Raw genomic sequence first — 26,657 nt, forward strand, 5'->3', positions numbered from 1 at the left:
CATTTTTTTGTTACAAAATAAATGCATAATAATCATTTATTATGAAGTCGTTTGGATTTCGTTTTTGTTGAAATATTTTAGGCACAGACCTTACATTTCTATTTTTAAACTATACTATTTTAGAAAACGAAATAATTAGCTTGTTAACTACAGGCATCACACATTATCATAATGTTTGGGCTGTAGCCCTTTATTCTTAGTGGTTAAACACCATTCTACAAAATAATGTTTATCTGAATTATGAAATGCCTTACCGTATAGCTCAGGTACATTTCTGAATAGTTTGTGATTAGTCTGTAATTATCTTGTATTCGATGTATTTAAAATAAAAGCGTTATTTTATTAGACTCTTCCTTAGAGTGTGTTTTGTGTAAAGCTACTTTGGCCAGAGACACTATATTTAAACCATTTAGAATTAAAACATTGAAAATTAGTTAAAAACACTAGTGAATTTTAGAAATTGACGCATTCTATAACAAATGTCCGTTAGGTTAATTATAAGGACGAAAAATCATATAGTTAAAATATACTCAATATTAGAAGAGGAAAGATAAAAATCAAAAGAGCAGGATATAGTTTATATAGATAATTTACCTTGGAGTGCTTAAAAAACTGTGATATAGGCTACAGGTATATTAATTATAACATGCAATTTGAAAAACAAGTGAAGTGTAACATATTTTAATATTGTGCCCCCTGTGTGAATTTACTGCAGGGGCGTCCACACAAGACTAACAACACATGAATTGACAAGAACTGGCTATAGACCACTATATTGTCATTTACTTAGCCCCGTTTCTTCAAATACTGCGTGTCTTGAAATTGTGTCCCGTTTTTCATGGGCGTCCGACATTTTTTTAAAGAAGTTTATATATATATATATATATATATATATATATATATATATATATATATATATATATATATATATATTTCTGAGTGAGTTGTTTACAAATGTCCCGTCTACACTAAACCAGTCGTTATTGCTTTTAGATCATTTCGCACCGGGAAAGCTGAATTTAAAAGCAAACAGGTGAAAAGTCTATTGCAGCAGGATAATATGGGTTTATGTATACCTTTTTGTTTCCTAAGCACCATTTGATGAGAAAAAAAGCACCTAAGGCACGATACTTTGTTATTATTATTAAAAGTAATAGTCTACCGATCACAGTCAGTTTCCTTTGTAATCGTTATTTTGAGGCGTGCGCACACGGCTGGATATTTATCGCCATTTACCTCTACAATGGTTCATTTATTCTTCTGCTTTACTGTCGCAACCAATAAATAACTGTTGTGCAATTTAACACAGTCTTTCTCTACACTGTATTTGGTGCCGATGACACTGAGCTAAACGCTAATGAACAGCGGAGTCACAGATACCTTTTTTCTTTTCTTCAGGGCCATAGCATAAATCCAATCAATACCTTTGTTAAGTGTATAATATTTTAGACCCGACTGTAGCAAAAGCCGAATTAAAATGTATGAGAACCAGCTAACATAACAGGAATTATTATACAAATAATGCTGTTGTGTGATCCAATGGAATTCATAATTTATGGACCAAATAAAGCAGGTTTTATAAAACGAGATATTCTGAATGTATGATAAGCGTAGCCTATATGAGTATTAAAATGTTGCAGGCAGCGACACTGTAATCCCGAAAATTGTATTTAGTGTATGCTTTAAAGCAGGATAATTAGTATTATATATTGTACTGTATCTTAAATGGCTACACAGGATAGAGACGCAACGTTTTGGCTACAGCAAAAGTTATAACAATACAAGCAAACATGTCAATCACACAGTTAATGAAAGAGAATAGGGTAAAAACAAGTGCTCTGGAAGAACAAAACCCTCTTGCTATACAGTACCGAAGGGAGTTGCATTGGGGTGAAATTACAAAGCTTTTTTCTCCAAGTGCAATGTTGGTACCAGTTTTCTAGGTAGGTTTATATTTCGATTTTATGAAGAATGTGGTACAAATTTTCCACTGTAGCAAAAACTGGTACATCTGACCCATCTATTTGGACAATGGCCTGTCCTGTAGGATATGCACTTTACTCAGAGTCTTGCTTAAATGTGAATATCCTAAATACTGACCTTTTTCCATGCTTCTATTGGGTTCAAATACATTTTTTAAGTCAATTAACCGTCTGGGTTCGAATCCCTGCACATTTGGAGTCTGACCTTATCCAAAGCCCTGAGGCAAGTCAATTGACCTCGAGCATCAGTCCAGCGATCTGTAAACCCGTCTAGACACACAATACCGCAAAAGAGATCCTGCATCTAAGTAGACTTCATTTGTAAACAGTAATGAATGAATTAACACATACACTGCTAAATCCCGCCATTGCTAATACTCCAGCACTGCAACACAATGCCAAATATAGTATGAGTCATTGTACTACTCGTTATTGGGGTTGTCTATCGAGGATATAATGGAAAGTGAAATGTTTAGTATTTCACTATTTTCTATGAATGCCCTGGTTCATAATGTTAAACATTTACTAAAGCAAACTACGAGCCGATTAGAGAAACAATCGTTTGTAAATTCATAATCCAGGATTGGCAGCTGTCCCTCACATACTTTAGAAAGATCAACTATCGTCTGTAGTTTTGCTTTTTCTTTATATAAAAAAAAGACAAATTTCACTCATACTATGATAGTTGAATATCTTTTTCTGTAACTAGATATAAACTTGTTACATATCAAATCAGAACTATTAAAATAAAATGCTGCAGAACAATTTTTTGTAATAATTGCCTTTTTAGTGAGTGTTTTTTGTATTCTTGGATGGTAACTACAATGCAGTGAATACAAATTCCTACTTCAAATCCAATACAAGAAACCAGTTGGGCCTGCAGGTGAAAAGATACAAAAAGAGTTTAATGCATCTCTGTAGTCAAAACTTTATCTGTCGTCAAACAGCTTGACCAAACTGAAGGCAATCGATCGCTTTTGACCCAAGTGTGTATACAGCTGTCTTACTACAGGGATCATTTCTTTTATTTATAACACATAAAAAGATACTGCATATACAGTACTATTTATATGCATTTTAACAAAGACACTTTCATTTAGAGATTAGTTTACTATAAAGTTCAGTAATGTTTTCAGCGGTTTCATCCTTCTGAGAACCTTAGTGCACCTTTATATATATATATATATATATATATATATATATATATATATATATATATATATATATACACACCAACACATACTTAAATAAAAATAAAAAAACACAGTCCAAAGGTATGGGCTCATTTTGTAACTAGATAATACTGCGGAAGATCCACCAGTAGTCTCATCATGGAATAATCCCAGGAAAGTAACATGAGAAGATCAGGATTTAGTGGACTTCATGCACTCATTTTTATTCATTCTGACAGCTAAATGGGTCAGCATTAGGAGAATGAAATGAAAGTCACTTCACAATAGTGGTAAAAAATTTTTTTTTTTAAATCACATAAAAAGGCATAGACTTTAAACATGAGGATTAGTTGGGTTTCCTGAAACTTCAAAGTCGTTAGTTAATTGTAACGACCCTTGCTGCAATTAAAACATGAGACAATATAATAATACTATTCCTAGTACTTTCCACATGATATATGTATTCTTTCTCCTTTAAAGTTAAGCAATACAACGTGCAATACTGTAAATCATTATGACAACATAATTTCACCCCGTATTTGGGTAGACTGAAGGACTTTCTATTGTTTAGGCAATCTCTTCTGCTTCAGAGGACAACAGAAAGCTGTAATAAACTACACCATATATGATTCAAAGAAATGGTTTGAAACCTTGAAAATAACATTTGTGTTGTTGAATACTGAAGAACTCGGCAGAACAGAAAATTAACACTTCTATCTAAGAGTGGCTTTAGTGGAGTAATCAGTGTACAGTCAAGCTTGATTCACAAGCAGTCTAGTTAGTTCATTTGGTCTCATTTACAATAGCTTCACATCAAAAAGGGTTATACTTTCATCTTTTGTACACCAACTGAAACAGGTATATGTCATACTAAATTAGAGGTCTATGCATTTTTGTAGCTTGCACGCACACACACACACACACACAAATATGATTATGCAAGCAAAGTTTTAAAATAAACACGCTCAAATAATACTAAAAAATACAAAAGCCAAGCTTAATAATGAAAATCATCATACAAGTTTATACAAATTTCAAGAAGGAAAACAGTATCAACAACAATAGATGATAATGAAAAATATAGCAATACATACCCATTCAAAACATTCTGCCTAAATGGTACAAAATTTCAATAGAAAAAACCCTCATATTTATCAAACTTTCTAGGAGATGAAGCACATTTAAAAAACAACACAAAACAGTGATAAAATTGAACTTTACTGTACCAGCAGACACCTCCGGTATGTAACCTACCCAGCAGCTCAACATACCCTACACAGAAACTTGACCTCACTACAGAATGTTGGAGTTTACAACCAAATTTAATAAGTTATCTATTACGTTTCTGAAAAAAAAAAAAAAAAGTACTTCCATGATACAAAAGATCATAGGATTGTAAAGAGTGCAGAAACAGTTCCTAATGTAAAGCTCCTCTTTGAAAGTGTCATCGTTTGGTTCTGCGGGGCTGTTTGCTATAAGGAGCAGTTCGTTTTTTCTCTGTGGGTTTATTGTATGAGTAAGCTGAGGGTCCACTATAGTCTGCATCTGGGTTGTCTGCCATCATTTTCAGTTTGGCTTCAATAGCTTTTATTTTTGCATTAACGCTGTAAAGAAACAAGGAAAAACCATTAGAAAAAAACACCTGAGCTCTTAGGGATATCATACTGCTTTGATATGGTTATACTGCCATAATGCAGTTTTTTCATTTGTTACTTGGGATGTTCAGTCATGATTTAAAATAGCTTTGGGGCAAACACAGATTTATCTAGGATTATTTTATTTTATGTTTTATTGGAGAACAATCTTGCACTTTTTAACAGTGGAGAGAATATATAAGGAGTACAATTAAACCTTGCACCCAATTCAACTATACATAACTTCGAAACACTCAATACAAAATTCTAAGAAACTAAGGGGCCGATTTCATCAACAATTATCTCCTGAGATAAGCCACAGCTGGACTTTAAGTTTTTACAGTACCAGGGCACAGTCCTGAATTGCATCAACCACCTATTTTATAACCACCTACCCCATGGTCATTCCCCAGTGCTGTAAAATGTTCTAATAAAATCCAGCTGTGGACTATCAGGGTATAGGTTGATCAAATTGACCACGAAGTAAAGTAGACAGAAGTTTTGACTTGTGCCATCTTTTGATTAAGTTAGAAGACAAAACATTTGACTACTTAGTTTTACCACGTTACTATATTTCAGACATCAGTTAATACGTTGCATATACAAATGTAGGGCAGGGAGGCTGACTGCTGAAGGGTTTATGATTTCTTTTGGGAATATTAATCCATGTATATGTCATTCTTCCTCTAAGGAATACATTTTAATCAATGTTTGTTTCAATATCTGCATACTTGTTCTGCAAATTAGCAACAACTTCAAACACAGTTAAAGGCAGTACAGCTGAAAGCCAATGTAGGATTTAAAGTAAAATAATAATATTCTACGTGCACGGTTTAAAAAAAAAAAAAAATGTAATATAACTGTTTAGCTTCATTGAGAACATTCCATGGGATACACCTTTTTCCATTTGTAATGAACTGATTTTCCCAGAACAAATGACTCTCTCAAATATGAGCTCACAAAGAGGATGGGAGTGACTTGTCATGGTCTTTATAGGAGTGTCTGAATGAAAGACAGCACATCAAATCCCTTTTTATGCAACATCAACAGCGTTTGCAGTATAAGTTAGTACGGTTTTGTATGTTATATACCCTTCGGTCATAGTTTTTTAATTAAATGTTTAGATGATAAAACTGTTAATGTGACCCCTATGGGATATGAGAAGTTGTCCTGCCAAAAAAAAAAAAAACTTTAACAAACATGGTACAATTATACACACTGTGACCGAAGGGGGTAATATATTTTTATAATTAATCAAATAAGAGTAAGACAATAGCCTAATGTTCCATACTGTAGTATACTGTAGTAAGTACAAAAAGAAAAACAAAGCCTTCTGCATTGTGTTGAAATTTGCCTGATAATAATGTTGTTTATTTAACCAGTTTAGTTATATGTAAAATCTAAAAACTGTTTATAGTCCTTTCAAGTTCATTAACTATAAACCTTTGGGACATTTCAAAATATTACAAGAACATACACAAAACACACGCACACACACCCATGCACTTACGTTAGTGTGGTTGGAGTTTGGTCTGTGCTAGACGAAGGTTCAAGACTGATAGGAAGAACTTTATCATTTCTGAACTGATCGAATCTCTGAAAAAAAACACACACACACACACAAAGATTTAGTCAAAAATAAAATTCAAACTTCAAAACAGAATTCTGAATGTTATAAATCCACAAACTCCCAAATTAAAAACATACCACTAATGAACAGTGCCCATATGTCAGCATATGTATTCCAAGCTGCCAATGAATCTTAGTTTCAGATGCCACGCTATGCAATTGTGTGTACTGCATTTAGACAGCTACTTATTTTCAAGACATGGAAAAGCTCATGCTTTTAAACTTCACCACTGGGGTTTTTTTCTATCTGAAAATTTTAATGTGGGGATCTCATTTCTTTCAACAGTTTTTAAAGTACTTTGTATACACATTTCTTTCCAAGAACTAGTAGTGCTTAGTAACCGTCCCAAATGAAGGAAAACTGGGTTCAAAAGTTTTTTTTTTATTTGTATTTTAGAAAATGAAAAATTTAAGTGATGTTATTATATAAACATTGCTACATGATTTACGCAGTTAGCCTGTCTTATTCACTCCATCATTAAATGTATAGTAACTAAATGCTAAGGACAAAAATAAACGAAGCCTGGCCAGGTCCCATTTAGCTCGAAGTTTCCACTTTAAGAAAAAGGCTCAACTATTCTTTCAGCTGAATTATTCTCTGATAGGAAAAGGCATCCCAGAAAATATAAAGCATTTAAGGCATGTATGCTGTAACAGCAGCCTTTGGAAAGCAGATCAAATTATCACTTCTTGGCAACACAAAGTTCCACTATGCTGCAGTACTGGTTAGCTCAGAAAAGTGATAGTGAAATCTACGTAAAGACAGACATCAGCTAGACAGTCCGTAACATACATCCCCTGACACAGCTGTAAATTAGAGAAGCGACTTTCCAGATAATTGAAAAAGTGTGACAGACGGATGGATGGATGTATGGACAGACACACCTCTATCTTTCCCTAGAATTTGATAATCTCAATTATTTATGTTAAATACTGTTAATAACAAGTTTCAGGACAGTTGGATAATGTGAAGAGTGAGATATGAATGTACGCATGTACGACCCCTTCCACTGTATCTTATTGCTGGGGGATAATTAAAGACTTCTCTACGCCATACTTAGGGGTTGATTCAATCAAGATGGACTTTATAGAGCACTGTGGAATCATCCTGGATTGCATCAAGCACATATCCTTTGTTATCCCAGGGTTACCCCTAAAAATAACTGGTTGATAATAGCCATTGTAAAGTATAGCTATGGTGGCACCATACATTTTGTTTTAATTTAGGCCTAAATGGTACATGGTACAATTAAAAGCTCTAAAACATCCAGCTGTGGCTTGTCCTGGTAGGGTAAAGTATGATTAAATCAAATACTTTGACCATTAAAACAGGATAAAATGTACATCGTCAGTATCCCAATATCATGTTCAATTACTATTATCTTTTTAAATAAAATTTACTGTGCCTAATACCTTTACCCGATTTTCTCCCCAATTTGGAATGTCCAATAACGTTTTCCCCTAACCGCAGCGATTCCCCACACAGCTCAAGTGGGCTTCCTCCAAGCTCACACCCGAGCCAGCATCCTCTTTTGCACCCAGGAACTCGAGAGTAGATGTCAGCGACCTATGGAGGACAAAGGCCAGCCCTGCAGGTGTAAGCTTTTGACCTCACTGGACACCTGGCCAGCAGGGTTCGCTGTAGCGCGATGAAGAGAAACAGTCCCTGCTGGTTTTGCCTCCCTAACCCACAGGAGCGCCAGAGCCAATGTGACGCTCCCTTCGGAATAGTCTAGCCTCCTGTGCACTCTACTTCATCAGAAAGCAGACCTTGTTGACTAGTTTGTTTACAATTTGTTTTTTTACATTGGTTCTCCGATGATAGCTTAGGAACTAGAGATGTGAAAAGTTTGCAAAGTTTTTACTCTCTTTAAAATCAGAATAACTGCAACTGATGAATAAGCCATTTTTTATTAAAAGGCAATTATGTCATGATCATTTCCACTGTTTTTCCAACTGTAGCAGTGTATGATTCTTCTACTTCTTAGCGAATGTTTGCATTTTAGGTCTGATCTAAACCTCTCCAAAGCTGTTTCAAGTTTATCACCACAGTATGATATAACCAACGGCTTGTGATCATTTCATTTATTTAAATACACTTTTAACATTACAAGCCATGTAGACACATCAGCACTTTTTTTTTTATCCTTTTCCTATACCCAACGAAAAATGACCAGTCCTGTTCCAAGATTGTGGGCCTCCCAAAATACCATCAGTGTGTTCTGCTTCCTCCGAAATGTTTTCTCTGGCATGCATTCAAACTTGTTTTTCAGCAGTACTTTTGAAATGGCCCACGGCTGTTAACTTTTTCAATCCTGCACCATATCTCACAGGTTCTATTTCAGACAGTGTATTCCTTGTGGTCAGACTACAAAGGCTTTGTGTCAACATTATAAATACACTCTTAACAATGACCCTCTTAAACATACTAAATCCTTCCTTCTGCCAAGCTCCAAAATTAATTGGGAAAGTATGTTACTGGGTTAAATAAACTGAACTATTGATACAGTAACAAATTCATATAATATTTCTTATTTTTCCCTATATTCATAAGGATTATGGTTTAAAAGCCTTCACCGTCAATTCAGAGCTTAACCTAAGACAAATGCAGTGTCTCTCACAAAACCAATGTGTACCAACACAGCTCCTGTGATCATCTGCAGATGCTTTGCATTGAATATCCAACACAGGTGACATTTTCTCAAACTGCCAAATGCTGTAACTCTTGGGACTGCTCATAGTAATATTACTGCCAATACAACTGATTATTCGAATTTAGTAAGTAGCAGGATTCTAAAGTAATCATTGTTAAGCACATCAAATACAAATATATTTATAATAATACACCAATATATGTATCATTTTATTTTTTTAAATGTGCTGTCTCATGCATTATTTGTATGTAAAACTAAAATGTGTGTAAAAATAACAAAACAAGTATAAATCTGATTATTGATTAGGTTTTATAATAACTGAAAAACATATACAGCTTGTCTTTTGGTTTAGTTTATTTTAGATAAGCTAGTGCATTTGCTAACTGAAGTCGCCAACAGTATCAAGATCATTTTTAACTCAAAGTTTGCTGTTTCCATTTCTCCTTTGGGATTTATGCCACCATTAAGGTAAGGAATACAGTGTGGTATTTTTAGAATTGTATTTCTGTATTGTAGACGTGACAATTTTATAAGTGTAATTGCTACTGATAGGTACTAACAGGGGCCTGACTATATAAAAGAAATATGTAATCAAAGATAAATCTATATAGAATCAACAACATGACTAAAATCAGCTCAAAAGCTTTTAAAAAAAAATCATAAATCTCTGTTGCTGGCTTCTTTTGCTCTGTAAAAGACACTACATAAATTGTAGTTGTTTTGCAAACACATTTAGTCTTAAATACTGCCTTGGGCATGACCACAAGAGATGGATAATCCAATCCCTGTCTACAGTAGGATATCCTTATTTAGCACCTGTTTTTGGAGGCTGGGGGAATTACCGCTACACCCAACCTGACCTCAATATTCAGCAGCAAGCAGCAGAGAAATATGAAGAGTCTGTGGGAAGCCCTCCTTGGTGCCTCCCTCCTCCAACTTTCACCTCATTATACACTGTAGTCGTACGCAACTGTAACTGGAGGGATGCGTCTATCTGTCTGTATTGCATATACTGTATCTGGAGAACGGCTAATCCAATTTTCTGAAGCTTGCTAACATTATTTAGGATAGAAGAATGTTAGTATCATAATCTGGGGGTACATGGAGGCATCTACCATTTGTCATTTTTACCAGTCTATAGGTGGCTGTAGATCACAGGGATCTACTTTCTCATGTTATTAAAGGCTCTAACTTTGTATTTACAGTTGTGGCAAGGGATGCATGTCACTTGTTAGCCATGGCAATGTTATCAGTAAACCATCTTTTGTTGTTGGTTCTTCTTTGCTCATTTTTCGACACTGATTTTCAAATACATTTTCAAATACATCACTACTTTAAATAAATGGCAGCACAGACCTGTTGTTAAAAATAAGAATCTATAGGGCTGATGTAAGGAAGGCGCAGTGCAAACAATTGCAGCTGCAAAATCCAAATTGACTAGCGGGCAGGTAATTATTTTGCACTGCGGCCTATGTAAGCTTAATGCAAATTACTAAACACACAAATAATGAGCCGCAATCATGATAATGAGGGTCTCAATGAGCGCCGCCTGTGCAGCGGGCTATTTAGCGGCCGCACTTACAGCCCAGAGGTGAGGTGAGTTAGGAGTACAGAGAGCAGCAGTCACTGTATGAGATTTGTAGAGCACAAAAATCAAACCAAACAAAAGAAATATGTCACAAGAAGGGCAGCAAAGTCCTCTTGGTGCACAGAAAAGAAATGTTTTCTGAGGAGCTGAGAGTCCTTACAGCTGAGGTCACTCAGCATGAAATTGAGTTATTTGGAAAATCAGTTATGCTACCAATGAGGCTATATGGTCCACTATGGTGGAGAACATCATTGGTGTCGGTGTTACCAGGACGGCAGCCAACCAGGTGATGAAAAGCTATTAAGTCTAGGAAGATGATAACGCCTTACCACCGCATCCTCCGGCATCCCAAACAAAGTGACCCTGGGGAATGCAGGGGAAATGCCATTTGTTATTGTAGTAACAGAAAATGGCCATTGTTTTGGGCAGTGGGATATTTATTCCCAGCACTTTGATATGCACTTTGATAGCATCGTTTCACTTGAATCTTGAAATCATTTGTTTGGGCTTTCCAGAGTATTGTAAAGCCTCGATTCCAAAGAAGATTAATTGGGATCTATTTTAATGATCTAAATAGCAGGAGAGCCAAATAATTGCTGCACTTTAGCACTTTATTATTTCTACTGGCATTTCCTCTAGGGATGATTTATTGACCTCCTTAACATCCTAAGTACAATACAGATACAACCAGGAGAGGTCAAGTTTGGAGGAAGTTTAAAGGGTTTTAGGGAAGTGGTATTAGGATCAGACACTGTTTACATCAGTGGGTCTTTCATTGTGTGAAAAGGTGGTATAGTAATCAAAATCTAATGTTAAACAATTACAAGACCTGGTTGAAACAATGTATTAGACTCTTCAATAAAATGTGTGTATCTAGAGTTAACAAAATAATTCCACTATAACGTACTTTTATTAAATCGTATTAACTGCTGACTCACATTTTTATGTAGAAAAGATGCGTATGTTATGGTAAAGCTATTCAGAAATGTTGAAACAAAGGTGTCATAGAAAAAGCAGCGATTGGTTATGGTATTGTGAAGGAGAGCCAGAGTGTGAGGCTTCTGGGAGTTTGAAAACATGTAACTGATTACTGATGACTTGTTTATGGGAGATTTAAATGAACTCAAACTCCCAAAAGCCTCATGTCCATGCAATCGTCATGTGACATCCTGTAGTGGAATGCAGCGCCACACCAGAAGTGCATCAGTAAATATTGTTCATTAATAGCTTAACAATAAAAAAAACAAATAGCATAATGCAAGTGTTTTTATACAATGTACAGTGGAGAGCAGAAAATACCCAGCATCACAAGGCTAATTCAGTGCACACCTACTTAAAAGGCAATGCTACTATGAAGCTGAAACCTATCAGATGGGTGGGGAGCATGTTGAGAAACTGCACCTGCTGCTAAAGCACAGACCGCTGAACAAAGACCTCCGGCTCGTGTTTGCTGATTTATCATTACAAAAACAAAAGGACACTCATGTCCTCTACTGTCAACAGCATAGATGTGTTCTTAGAATTCATTAAAATGGAAGAATGCTAGTTTTTTCTAAACATTTCAACGTGTCTCCTCGACCTCTATAAACTGCACAGATTCTAAATACGTAAGTAGTTTGTTTTTATAAAGTTTCTCGAGAAATATTTACTTTGACTTGTGCGTGTGCCCAGCGTACCACCAGCTTCTTAGACAGGGCCAGTTTGCCGTTTAAACGCTGAATAGCTCGTTCTGCTTCCTGGAAAAGAAAATAAAGAGTATCAAAAAAGCATTAATTACATCTGCTGCTGAATTTTACAGTCATTTTCCTAAAACTGGAAGCTGTCAGCACTTGCATTAATTAATAGCAGGGATAGGAAGATACTGTATCTCACTAAACCCACAGACAGCACACTTCTGTATAAGCTTTATTTGTCAAACCAGGTTAAAACATACATTTTCTAAATGTTTTAAAATGTACTGTTCCATACTTATAGAACAATAACAAAGCAACAATTGAGCAAGTAGCTTTAAATAACATTTGTTTCTGATATTTACAATAAAGTTGTTTTTTATTAGAATGTAGGTTAGATTAGCCAAAGTATCTTTATATTAGTAAGCGCCAGCAACCTCCAGTGCACAGCAGTGGATTGCCAGCAAAGCAAAAGGCAACCTGATCCAAAGATTAATAGATGGTGCCAACTCCTACTCCTATTAAGACACTCTAGGAACTGTTACATATATCTATGTCAAGCAACTAGAACCAGAGAGCAGACTCTGAACTTCAGAAAAGGCACTAGATCAAAGACTTATCAGAAAGTAAAGCAATGAGTAATTGCAATAAGAGCCACTCACAATTTGACTGAACAAACCAAATACAATGAAGTTTGAAGCTACTTACTCTAACCCTTTTATACTGGATACCCCAGTATATGACTTTTAAACGATCCATATTATATATATTTTCCAATATAGTATGTATTTCTCAATTTAACATGTGCTTCTGTTTTAGACATCATGGTTCTGCAATAAGTCCCTGCTAAACCCTAAGCCTTGGTTTCCTCCAAACATTACCAAGAAAACAGTTCTCTTAGATTTTACTGAGATATGATTTTAATACATACAATAAGATCTTAGTTTTTATCAATGTTATACTTATTTTGTTATAAATTGTGCTTGTCTGAATACGTACAGTCCCCAGCTTGCCCACTCAATCACATCTATTGAGAGGGTTTTTTATTCAGACAAATATTATGATGTTCAGAAGACAGACCATTCTTATCAAAGGGCTGGTGCAGAGTAAATGTCCTAGATAATGCAGAGGTAGTACCAGTATATAGTGAGGATGGTATAAAAGTCACAGGCACGCCTGCAACTCTTCACATCGAGGAAACACAGTGATGGTTGTTTACGGCTATCCTCAAGAGAGTGAAATAACCCAGACACTCCACGAATGTTCATGGATTATTCCATTCACATAACAAGTACAATTTATGGAAAATAAATTATGTTTAACCCCAAATTAACTTTGAGGTCCTGCCTTATCTTAGCACCGTATGCCAACATAACAATAATAATAATAATAATAATAATAATAATAATAATATCTTCATTTTTATATAGCACCTTTTATAGTGGACCACCAGCACAAAGCGCTTTGCAGAGGTGAACTGAGCATTATATACAGAGTGACTTACAGTAGGACATTGATTTAACATGTCATCCACAGGATGGAGCACAAGGATTTGAACTGGTGATTATCAGTGGCAGAGGTGGGATTTGAACCAGTGACCTTCTGGTTACAAGTCCTGGACTTTAACCACTGGACCACACTGTCTCCTATATGTCGTCGGAAATCAAGTTGGTACCTCACGGGATTCCTCGGTCCCAGTCTGAGGTCGTGTATATACATATGTATTTTTCCTGTTCTCATAGAAAAGTTACTTTTTGAATTACGTAACTTAATTTTGACAAATATAATTCAGGCCTGAAAGGGTTAACTTGCTGAATTTGGAAAATTGCTTTCCTTTGATCAAGCTTTGCATCTGCTTAGCGTGGCGTGATTTGGAAGCGAGCAATTCAGTCACTCATTCCGTCACCATATTTAAAAGAATGCAAGATAGATTGCAAAACAAGATCTGCTGAAAAATAGAACTCTCTCAACACTTGTGTAATATTCTCTCTGTTCTGGAAAATAATCAGATTTATATGGAAAGATGTGAAGAATATGTTTACCTCTTTTGTCTCAAAGTTTACAAAGCAGTACCCTCGTGGCTGCCCCTCCAACGGACCAGATTTATGGAACAGAAAATCGAACTGCTTGACTTTGCCAAATCGTTCCAGAAGTTTTACAAGGTTGTATCTGTGGAGGGGAGGCAAGAAAAAGAAAAAAACAAAGATCAATTACAGCTGATTACCTTATTACTAGGCAGATTGTGATACATTGTACTGTATGGTACAGTGGATGAACTGAACAGCAGTAGATAGCTTAACAATTATAGCAACTTGCTATTTACTGTAAATAGCTTGCCAACAGTGTAGCCTACAAATATACTAAATAAGGTACTGTATTAAAATTGAAAATAAATAATTGCAAGATTCTAAAATGTTTATGAATAAGGACCTTCGTCAACTCTAACAGATTGTAATCACCAGCTCTGTAAACAATATTCAATTACATTGTACAGTGAGATTATCATTAGAATAATATTGTTATAGCCGAGAAATCTGAGAAGCAACTCATAACACAGGACATAGATTTGCTCAGATCTGGAGTAATTAATGGGAAATAGAAAAAGAAACACATATTTGCTGATACTGCTGGTAAGACTCAAAATCACAACACGAGAATGAAACTGTGGGCCTTTAACACTAGAAAAACCAAGGGGTAATTCTGACCCAATTTTTACTCATGAAATCCACAAAACGTGATTAAATCCTCCTTCTCTGGTACATTTTTTCTTTAGCTATAGTCTTATATGAGATTACAAAGCACTTGTCTTTGTATGGTATTTGAAAATGGCATTTGCCTTTGAATGCAGCGATTGCTTTTTCTCACAGTGACGATGGCAGCTAGAAGAAGGGGTCTTACTGCAACACAAGTTTTGGAAAAGCTGAAAAACATCCAAGACAGCGATTCAGATGATGCTGACATTTCCTCCAGCGATTCTGGCTCAGAATTTCTTACAGTGGGAATAAGACAACTAACACATGCATTCAGTGCAAGAACGCTGTGTGTGGTTCATGTGCATCAGAGTTGAAACGGTACATGTGCAAAAAGTGTGTCTCTTGAATTAACAGCTATACTACGCCTATCTGTTCACTGATAAATCATTCTTGAGTGTCTTCGTCTATTGTTTTGACTTCATATTTTTGTTATATTCCCAATGATAGTTAGTTAAATGCAAAAGATGTACGTTTTGAATTAACCTGTTTTATTTTTCTACAGTCCATTGTCCTAAAGTAATTCATTTTCTGAAGAGGCGATGTCAATAATAGAAATGATACTATCAGAAATGATAATGGTGTTTTAATCACACCATTGGCAGCTATAACATAGAAAAACACAGTAGTGGTCAAAATAACGTTTCGGTCATTGTAGGTACATTAAGCAGATGTTCTGGATGTTTAGTGTTAAAACAAAGACCCAAAACGGGAGTTACAGTATTTAAAGAGAGTTTGGTTAAAGCCTCTTTTGATGTTTTGCATGCTTGGAATCTTTCTAAACTATTAAAGAAACCAGTCACCACATCCTGGTGACTCTATTAAACACCCATGTGGCCTGAGTAGTGCTTCCTAACATGTCTTCTCTCCAAGTACAGATGGTACACCAAGCGTTAAGAAATACAGTAAGAAATACCAAATAGAACAACTGTGGTATTTCTTTTATCTACTGGGGACAGACTGTTGTGGGGACACAGGTTAAAAGTTACACTCTGGTGTGCCAGTTGTAGACAGAAAACATGTTTGAAAGCTCGATTTAGGCCATAGGGGTGTTTTGAACTTCAAGCTTTAAAAAGTCACTAGAATGTGCTGTCCGAAACAGAAAATGATATACAAACTGAATCTAAACAAGAAGAATAGAACAGTAGTTCAGATAACTGTAACATGTCATAGTTATCCACACCAAGCTGCTCTTTAAGCTTTGTTTTGTACAGTGAGCCACTCCTGTGATGCAACTTCTCAGTCCCTTTTGGAGAATGTAGATTTTCTTTGCCAAACATTTCTCTCTGGATGATAGAGTTGTACTTACCGTATTACCTCATGCTCTTACAATGTTGTGGTTACGCAATGCGAGGCATCGTTCTTATTTTAGTCAAATCTTTTCTGATTATAAGGCTGGCTGGACTAAGACTATTTTTAAATCTCATCTACTGTATCACGGTCTGTTACTGTACATAAGAGTCGAAATGAAATGCTTTGTGCATGAACACACATAGTGTATTTAAGCATTATTAATTTATGAACTGTATTTATACTATGTATCAAAACCGTAATTTATGTTTCATAAACACACGTATATGGTATTTTAGAATCCATTACAGATACAGGGTCCTACAGAAAAAAATTATTGACATCATTTTTGATTTGTTAATAAAGGAGTGTGGCACAGCAAATTGGGAACGGCCACAAGATATAACAGAGAGCTAAAAGCACCATTAAGGGGCAGCAGCTGGGGAGAGAGACACGTGTCTGTGTAGGGCTCCAGCACACTGTAACTTGGGTTTGACTTGGGTGAGGATTTTCTTTTGATTTTGTGGCGTATGATTGTTTTGTTTAAACCTTTATTTTGCTCTGTGACCTTTCTTTTTTGTATTTTTGAATAAATATGCGCTCTGGCGCTTAAAACTGCAATCTACCGTTTCTGACCTTTTTGTTTGTATTCCACCACCATCGCCATCTTGTCACAAGAATACTCATGGACTTCAAAGCCACCATACTATGCTTTATTATTATTATTATTATTATTATTATTATTATTATTATTATTATTATTATTATTAATAATAATAATAATAATAATAATAATAATAATAATATGCCATGTATGTATCTTTACCAAAATTATTTTTTCAGGTGGTGTGATCTACAGTATTTGTACAATATACTGAATATGTTACTTAAAACAAATGTTAAGCAAATTCATATAAACTGATTCAGAGACATACCCATCACTGGTCCAACTAATCACAAGCTAGACCTCATTGATAGGGCACTATGATCTGGATTCTGATATAGTTCTAATGCATTTCAATTAAACAGTGTAAAAGTATCAGGATGATTATAAATGAACCATTTCTACCAGCAACTTAGTTGTTTCTTGCTAGTTTCAAGGGCCTATCATCTGTTACAGCAAGTTACTATAACATACATGGCCGTACAATAAATTACTATCATGCGCATTTCAACCTTTTTAATGAATCCTGTCTGTTCCTGGAATACTGGTCACAACATTAAAATAGTTCTTATTTTGGGGGCATATTTGGTGCTTCTCCAAAATATATGGTTTTAGGTTTAATCACAAGAGCAAGAGATGCCCTCAGAGACCACAAATTGAGGACACACTCTAAGCCCGTGGACATCCCTATTGTAATTACATGTTTGTCACTTCTTCAAGTATGAAACCACAGCAATCTGCCAGGGGCTCTGCAGCCATAACAGCTCACTACTTGTGTTGTTTTTTTTACAGAAGCTGGGCACCCCTGTACTTCTTTTATCTAGTCGGAGGGTCTACAGCAACTACAGTGCTCTGTAAGCGGTGGTCCAGTAAAGGAACTACCCCACTGGAGTGTAGGGCGGGTCATACGACCATCAGACTGCTGTTTCGTATCTCTGTAGAGTTAAGTTGCCAATCTTGGGACAAGAGGAACACAATGGTTTGGGGGTTTCTATGCGTTGGGGAGGAAACAACGTCTGTGCGTAGTTCACCGCATCTTGCCTACTTGCCTCAGGGGTTCAGTAGCTTAATCTTCAGTCCCCTTGCTCAGTAAGTGGATGCAGATGTGACAGCTGACTGGGGGTAAAATTCAGATATAACAAAATGGTCAATACTGTAAGTCAGTGGTACTCAGCTCTGGCCCTTGAGATCAATTCCAGTCCTGGTTTTCACTCCAAGCAGGTTCTAATGTAGTTCATTGAAGCTGCTAAGAGGCAATTAACAAATTTAGGACCTGCTTGGAATAAAGACCAGGACTGGAATGGATCTCGAGGGCCAGAGTTGAGTACCACCGCTGTAAGTTATACAGTCATGATCAATTTTTAATAATACATTTCTCAAAATATGTTTTGCAGTGCAATTTCAAGCAAAATATTAAAACATAAAATGCGTATACTCGCAGTCAGATTTGCATCAGTGAACATGTTCTATTGTCTCGGTTATTGACATTCTGGAAATGTATACACAGGAACAGTAGCAGTGCCTTTACTTCATATGAATGTTTTCCCGTATAATTCCCAAGGGTGTTTGCTGAAGAATTTCTCACTTTTCCCAGCCTCCACCCCTCAAGATTGGAATGAAAGCATTTCCTTCTATACTAAAGATTCCTGAAGAGATAGAACATGATATAAAAGAAACTACTTTTCACTTCTACAAGACTGGAATGTCATTATGCAAGGAAGCAATTCATCTGGAAACTAAAAACAAATAGGATTCTTTACTCATGCACAATTTAATAAAACTCAAAATAATGTCATACACTCTACTGTGCCTTTCTTAATTTGAAAGACATATGTCACAACGTGTGGTCTTTATCATCTATTATTGAGTCACACGGCTGCCAGATGGTAGCCATTGATCAGAAGTTGAATAAATATGATGCCTGTCAAACGATTACTGAGATATGGCTAAAGGTTAAACAAATGTGTCTGATAAAATAATATTTATTATACCATACCCTCAATGAAATTTGAATGAGAGAAGCATAGAATACAGCTGTGTACCAATTGTGCAGAATATACCTAAAGTGTGGGGCCTCTATCACAGCTATGGCAAAAGGTTAAAACAAATGAAGACACAAAATAGTATATTTTTATTAGAAATATTTACTGAATAACAGTTAAATACATCGGTCTCTATAAACCAGAAAACAAAAAAAGTCACATGATCCTCCAACAGTAGTGTGGCAGGGCAAAAGCCCTGCTTATTTAAATAAGTTTAAGGTTGGCAGGGATGGGGTTAAATCTGTCCCCCCCCCCCCCCCCCCCCCCCCCCCCCCGCCCGCCAACAATCACAGGTGTGGCCATTCCCCAATTAGGTAATTGCATGCTAAATGGGGAGTGGCCACCTGTATATAAGGAAGACAAAACCCTATAAGTGTGTTGTTCTTTTGTTTGAACCTTTTATTTTAGCCCTCAGGCCCTGTTTATTTGTTCCTGTGTTTTGTGTTTGTTAAAAATGCGCGCAACAGTGCTTCACTGCAGCTTCTGTCTCGTCTAATTCCTGCCGGTAACATCTTGGGCTGCAGCGGTAGCCAATGTCAAGGTCACCTGTAGCCTGCAATGTTTCTCTAACCAAGCAAATATGAAGCGTGCATCTCAAGTGGTCTTTGAGATACAGTAAGAGGTGTCGATAAGGTGCAGTAGCAGCAGCTTTGTAAAATCGTTAATTTTTATTGAAGGACACCTATAATTGAATTTGTCCCACAGAATATAGTCTGAAGCCAATATCTTAAATAAATCCAATATATGTCACTAGAAGCCATACGAGGTTAGGGATCAGATTTAAAGTCACTAGCACATTTCTCCCATGGAGTTGCTATAAAACCCTATATCTCAGAAAAAATAGTAGTAATAAAACATTCAGGGAAAAAATGAATGCAGAAAAAATACAATAATGAAAAATACCAAAAAAAAGTGCAATATTGTATAAATCAACTTCTAATGAAATATAACTACAACCTATGATAATTTATAAATGGACCAAACACTCACATTCACACGTGCCAGGTGGTCTTCACAACAATAACTATGGTTAGTGTACCACGCTTTCAGTCAACAATAGCTTGGCAGGAAGATGCATCTTTTGAAAACATAGCAGTAGTGAATCATGTTTACGAACAGTTCATTCTTAAAGTCGTGGCCGTGGCGATTGCCTCTTGGCCAGGTTTTGAATTCCCCGTCCTGTCACCTGATGTGAACGTGTCTTGACAGCAGCCTTCCCAACTCTCCCCTCTTTCCTTTTCCTCTGAACTTCCGCCTGGCACCTCAAGAGCTATTCAAAACCAGACTCGGGGCTTGTGTCAAACAATACGCTACCGAGAACCACTGGCAATAAAAACATACTAGGACACATGCTAAATCTATCACCAGCGAAAATGTTACCCTAAGGAGCATCAATAGGTCAACATGTCACAACCTTATTACTGCTGTCTTTTGTATTGGGTGAACAATGACAGTTGCAACTGTACTACTCAAAAGGAAAAATATAATTCCATTCCATTTTGTTTCAAATTCCTTTCTATCTTTAGAAAGTTGGCTTTTTTTGGCACAAACTCATAACTAAAATAATGAACACTTCACAGTAAGTGGGCGTGTGGCAGGGCTGAGGCCTGCCCCTTTAAATGTGTACTTTTGGTTGGGTTTCTAAACAGTTTTGTTTGCTTGTAAATAAAATGTGTTAAATGTTGTTAAAAAACAAAGTGTGTGCTGGATGGCAAGGCTGGGAGGGTAGACCTCCCTGTCTGCCTAATTGAAACCCAATGTGCAGGAGGTGGCCAGGTGTCAATTGAAGAATTGATAATCAATTAACACAGGTCAGCTTCCTTTAAAAAGAGGCTGAAGCACATAATAGTAATGTTAAAATGACTGCTTTACAGTATGTGGAATCTATAGCCCCACAATCTGATGCTCCCAGTAAATTGTTGTATAATGTTAAAACCAAGTTTCATCAAAATTAAAGGGCATATAAAGACCTTTTTATTTTATTGTGTTACATGTTCACATGTGTTGCTACAACTGTTTACATAAGGTATGTGTATTGTTTTAATTTTTTTTTTACATTTTGACCACTTTTTTAAACTTAACTTTAAACAATACACACACCTTACGTAAACAGTTGTTGCAACACATAGGAACATGTAACACAATAAAATAAAAAGGTCCTTATGTGCCCTTTAAATACAGTAAGAGGTTTTCCAAATATATGGAAAAATGTACAGTGTGACATTAGGATGGACAACTACCCTATATACCCTACACAGACACTACCCTATATCCCCAAAATGTAACACTCTCAGAAACGTACGCTAATAACCCTATAGCCCCATCTCCGGAGATTTAGTCCCCTGAGGATGATTTTGAATCCTTGGTTATCACTCCTTTAAGACTGTTAACAAGGGGAGTAATGCCTCTTTTATTTGGCCAACAAGTTTGAAAACCACAAGCAATTCAGATCACAGAAATCTCATTACTGTAGGTGGTAACAGAGCAAATAAGAAACAGGGAGGTAATTAATCATCTGAACATTTAATGCTGAAACTGTTTCCTGTTTCTCTCCAGCCTTTCCTCCCCTCTTCAGCAAAGTAAAAGAAGGAAATGAATCTCACTGGTAGTATATACGTAGTAATTTTAAAAGTGCCACAAATTAGGTCTCTTGAAAAAAGCCAGGGCTCTGGTAACATGAACTTGAAAAAGTTAAAGCTGTTCAATGACAAACTTCCTATTTGTAACCAAAACAAAACAATAATACAAAACAATGCTATATGTGGACACTTTTGAAAAACACTTTAAGAAACATATTCGGTGTAAAATGAGTCTTTCCAGAATACCCTTTTTCATTATAAACTTACAGTATAATACGGAGGACCACACATCTTGACAGTTGTCTATTAATTCTAAACTGTGGTCTCCATTCATTCATATAAATAATAGAAACTAAGCTGTGAATTCAATCACAGTGCTGCTTTATGAACGTCTTTAAGGAAAAAACCCACTGAGACGAGGTCTCTTTTACAAGAGTGTCCCGGCAACATGACCAGAAACAGACAGGAGTAATTTCACATCCCTAAAAACACCATCACTCTAAAAGACAATCTCATCATACATTCAATCTGGGATCAGAAACATTTACACTTCGATAATTCTTGGAACCTACTCATTAAAATAAATGTAATCTTATCATTGTTCTTCGTTTAGCTGATATATTTGGGTTATTTACCTAAAACATACTTCACTTGGGAAAATTTGATTGAATGTCACTATAGAACAGGGAAATAATGCAGACACTGTATTTTCTTTTTATTGAATCCACCCCTTAGTAAGGCAGACAAAACTTTAGTGATTTCCACTAAAAAACATATTTACCCACTTTAAGGGGGCTTAACTTTGTAAATCTGTGCTGATTCTATTTTGGATATGATCAGATTTGTATTTGATAATGTAGTCACCTGATTGAAGTAAGATATCAATAAAATTAAATAAGATTAACATTTTACACTCTACTGCTGGGAGGAGTCGCAGCTGGATTCTATTATGGCATTTCATAGAACTGGGGAAATCATCCTGTTCGATGCAGTCCATGGTGATAGTATCTGTGGTCCTTCCCTCTTAAGTACCATTCCATTCTCATTTTGCAGGAGCATTTTAGAAAGATATCAACTAACTAACTTATGTTTGGCTACAAGAAACCCAACTTCAGTAACCTACTGTACAGTTTGTGATGCAGTCTTGCTACTGTAGCTGCTGGAACAGCAATAATAATTCTAGCTAGATCAGCTAGGCTGTATTTGGCATATCATTATGTAGCCTAATTTGCAGTATATGCATCACTCGGTTCTATCATTTGCCTACAGATTCCAAGTACTTACTCTGTAATCTTAGGATCAATGTTGCCAATCCAAAGTCGATGACCCTCTTGTGACGTGCTTTCTGAGAGGATCGAGGCATTCTCAAAGGGAAGGGTTTCAATTTGTGACTCCATAGGTCACTGCAATGGATAGAAATAGATAGTTGTGTACAAAATCATGAACTCATCTGCAGCTGTCCAATAAGTAGCCAGTGGCCATTAAAATGGTTTTAAGCAGGGCAGCGGCAAAAATACAGAATAGGAAAGCAACAAGCAATACAAGAAAGGTTTCTGGGGTGAAGCAATCAATCTGATCGATGCATGTTTGGTTTATGCTGTGTCTGGGACTATTTGTGGTGTAGACTTGAAACTTGGTAGGTATACAGTAACAGCCACCAGTAGTGGCCTTGACTTTGACCTCCTATAACATGGCTGTCTGGGTACCATCAAGGATGTTTATCTCCATACTACATCGCTCTGAAACAGCAGCACGGATTTCTTTTAAATTTCATAGAGCGTGAAACCTTTGTTGGTGTGCTGATTCAGTTTTGGAGAGGATCTGATCAAAAGGTGACTGGATGGAGGCCTTCTTGGCAAGTGGATTCATAATTTATTTTTGTTAAAAAATGACCACCTTCCGAGACAAACTTGAAAGTTTTAAAGTATGGACGTGTCATGTTCTTACTGCAGCAGGGATACCAAAGTTTATAATTCTAACAAAACAGTAAAAACAATGCAATCAAATTTTGATTATGCATTACATGTTTATACAGTATTATAAAGAATAGGTGGTGTTGGCAAATATCTATGTTGGCCATCCCACAAACACAGAATAATAGATGGTCTGCATTGAATGACAAGCTCACCCCCTTGACTAGCGCAGCTGGCCCTTTCCCATTTGGAGTCAATCATTACACACATTGACGCTTAACTCGTCTACAACAAAGTATTCTTTTTTTGTGTGTGTGTACTGAATATCGTTTTATGTGGCTTACATTTAAAAAAAATTGTATTAAAAAGGAAATGACTAACTGTCTGGTTTATGACTTTTTTACTATAAAGCCATATTGCATCATAATAATACTGTATATCATTATTTGTTCTGCCAGACATTTTCATTTGCAAGCTGAACAGCTCAGATGAAACAGTTAGGTTTCAGTGGGTGGGATGGCTCCTGCTGGTTCCACAACTGAAAGAATTATGACGTGCTTATCCCATACCGTTACAGACTTTACAAAAGGGACATTTATTTAATTGGACACATTTGTTTCCGATTCATTCCGTGTGAATGCCAAACAAAGACAAGTGTTCTGTATACCCCAACGTGCTAATTATAATATATAGAGTGAATGACGCACTATATAACCTATTTGAGAATTGATTATTGTATATGTATTTATTTGTTTTTAACGTCACACCAGTACATTACATGTTGGTAGAGACATAATATATAACATTTACTATATTATTTCGATTTGAAATCAACAGACACGGCACACTTTCAAACAGGTTTCAATCATCACTGAACAGTATAACACGCAGTAATAAAATACTCAATATTAACTGACAGTGGCGCTGTGAATAATAATATATATTTTTTAAAAAGAAACCTACCGTCTTCCACTACCAGTTTATTTCCTTGTTCCACCACCAAGTACTGTAAAATATTAAAATACCTCTGAAACACAAAACAGCATTCCCTAACCTAAACTACAAAATAGCAACACAGGCGCCGCACTATGACGTCCTGCACAGAAAGTTTATTTCAGACCGATTTTCCTCAACTCGATGATGTTCTTCACTGACCTCGCATCGTAGTAATGACGTTTCACACGCTTCAGTGCATCTTCGGACATGCTGTGTAGCTCCTCAGTAAGTAGAACAAAGTCACACCGTTTATGTTTTATTTATTTTTTATTTATACATGGTTCAGTGTGCAGTCATTATATTTTACGCTTGTTAATAGTTGCATATCTGATTTATTAAGGCTATTATAATTAGAAAACGCGTTTGAGGCTCTCCCGGTCCGTGTATATTTATCAAGGTGTTGAAAAAACACCGTCAAATTAGTCTTTATAAGTATTTGTTTAAAATGACGCCAGTTGCAAATCGTTAAATGAAGCTGCAGTTTTACAAATACATTTTGAAATGTTGCAGTTTTGTACTTTTCTCAAGTGTACAAATGTAGCTTATACTGTAGAGTCACAACCCAGGGCATGTCTAAAATGCTTAATTAACAAACAAACCTTAAGGAGTGACTAGTAGAACCTGTAGACAATCTACTGCTGACTGCCGCCTTTAGGGGTTTCTTATTACATGTTACGCTCACAAACAGTCCGGAGTTGTGTTTTGAACATAAGTTAATAACACTGTAATGAGTGTACGTTCAATACTCTGCTGTGATCTGAATTTACGCCGAGAACACTCTGTCACGTCCAAAAACTACTTTACGCTTAAAACACCCTGTTACCAACATATTCCTCAAATTAATTAATATATAGTTGTAGTTCCGTGCTAAAACATATGCCGTGTACGGTGTTTTTCTAATAACTTCTTAAATCCGTTGTATTTAAAGCGTTACCGTTAGGTTGTTGTTAGTACTGGATACGTTCTCTAAACATGCGCGAAACTTGTGTGTAGAAAGCAGAAATAGTAGGACAAGTTTTCCCCGGTTATGTCTTGTTTAACGTAGCCATCTGTACATTATTTACATATTCACACATCTTTACATAACGTGTCTGTTTTTGCAGATTACATCTTTACAGAGCTTGACATTTCAGGAATGAAAATCAGGGGTGTTGATGGAAGTTAACAAATTTCGATCATTGTATCTAATTCTGTATGACTTGCAATTGAGTGTTTAGAGTTGTAGAATTGTTGCACTTTCTTTTTGAATGAAAATAAAATTACCAAAAAAAATAGTTTTGGTATTGATAATATATAGTAAATAAAATTATATATATATATATATATATATATATATATATATATATATATATATATATATATATATATATATATATATATATAACAAACAAGGGAACACAATACAAGTATAAAAAACAGTGTAATTGCTTTGAACTTGTATAGTAGTGTTGTGAGCATGACTGTGTTTTGAAGGTCCTACACCAGCCCTGGCTGTAGAAATTTTACTCCTAATAAGAAAGCCCCAAAAAGACTGCTGCCAGTAGTTCTTGACAGAAGAAAGAGAAACCATTAATATTTTATTGGCGTTAAGTTCAGAGAAAGAGAAATGGGTTGGGTAGTTAGTAAGAATTTGTGCAGCTACTGGCAGCCGCAAAATCATCTGCCTTAGTGCCAGTAAAAACACCGCTGGTTGTAACTTCTGCCTTAAAATATAGTTTCTACATATTTTAGACATATTTTTGCTTTGCTACCCATATTAGAGCTAGATGATGGCAAACTATAGCAGCAAATGCCTGAGTTTGTGATATTGTGCCACATGAATCAATGTTTTCACAACTAAATGCAATTAGCACCATTTTTTTTAAAGTGAAATAAAATTGTTAAATAGTAAGCATCTTCAAATTCCTGAATTTGTTTTATTTACTGCACCCTTGTCAGGATGTTTGCAGTTAAGTGGCAGTTGCGGTAACTCAAACATTATTTCAACGTTTTTTTTATAATCTGTTTTAAGGTATTTTCTGAGTAATTGTCGTCCTTAATGAATGTCTTAAAAGCCGATTGGATGCAAATGTTTCCCAAATCCAGGGCCTAGTT

The 26,657-nt window shown here is 35.9% G+C and overlaps 2 protein-coding genes across 4 annotated transcripts in view; one reads left to right on the plus strand and one right to left on the minus strand.

Annotated features, from left to right (window-relative positions):
- Positions 1 to 3,352: 3,352 nt before the first annotated feature.
- LOC117396752 (probable RNA-binding protein 18) lies at positions 3,353 to 24,742 on the minus strand. Of its 2 annotated transcripts, none has more exons than XM_059005187.1 (6): positions 24,723 to 24,742; positions 22,939 to 23,057; positions 14,372 to 14,498; positions 12,309 to 12,395; positions 6,299 to 6,384; positions 3,353 to 4,758 (listed from the first exon to the last, which is right to left on the minus strand). In XM_059005187.1, the coding sequence occupies exons 2-6, from the start codon at positions 23,049 to 23,051 to the stop codon at positions 4,599 to 4,601; spliced, it is 573 nt and encodes a 190-aa protein (XP_058861170.1). In that variant the 5' UTR covers positions 23,052 to 23,057; positions 24,723 to 24,742; the 3' UTR covers positions 3,353 to 4,598. The 2 variants fall into 2 exon arrangements, with proteins under 2 accessions (XP_058861170.1, XP_034764871.1); XM_034908980.2 differs by lacking the exon at positions 24,723 to 24,742 and adding an exon at positions 24,531 to 24,672.
- LOC117396801 (ribosome-recycling factor, mitochondrial-like) overlaps positions 24,713 to 26,657 on the plus strand; it is a 41,798-nt gene continuing 39,853 nt past the window's right edge. For both annotated transcript variants that reach the window (XM_059005186.1, XM_034909088.2), the window contains exon 1: positions 24,713 to 24,788. The gene's annotated coding sequence lies outside the window, so the exon portion shown is untranslated. The remainder of the gene's footprint in view (positions 24,789 to 26,657) is intronic.

This window comes from Acipenser ruthenus, chromosome 31 (assembly GCF_902713425.1).
Source record: "Acipenser ruthenus chromosome 31, fAciRut3.2 maternal haplotype, whole genome shotgun sequence".
Taxonomy (NCBI): domain Eukaryota; kingdom Metazoa; phylum Chordata; class Actinopteri; order Acipenseriformes; family Acipenseridae; genus Acipenser; species Acipenser ruthenus.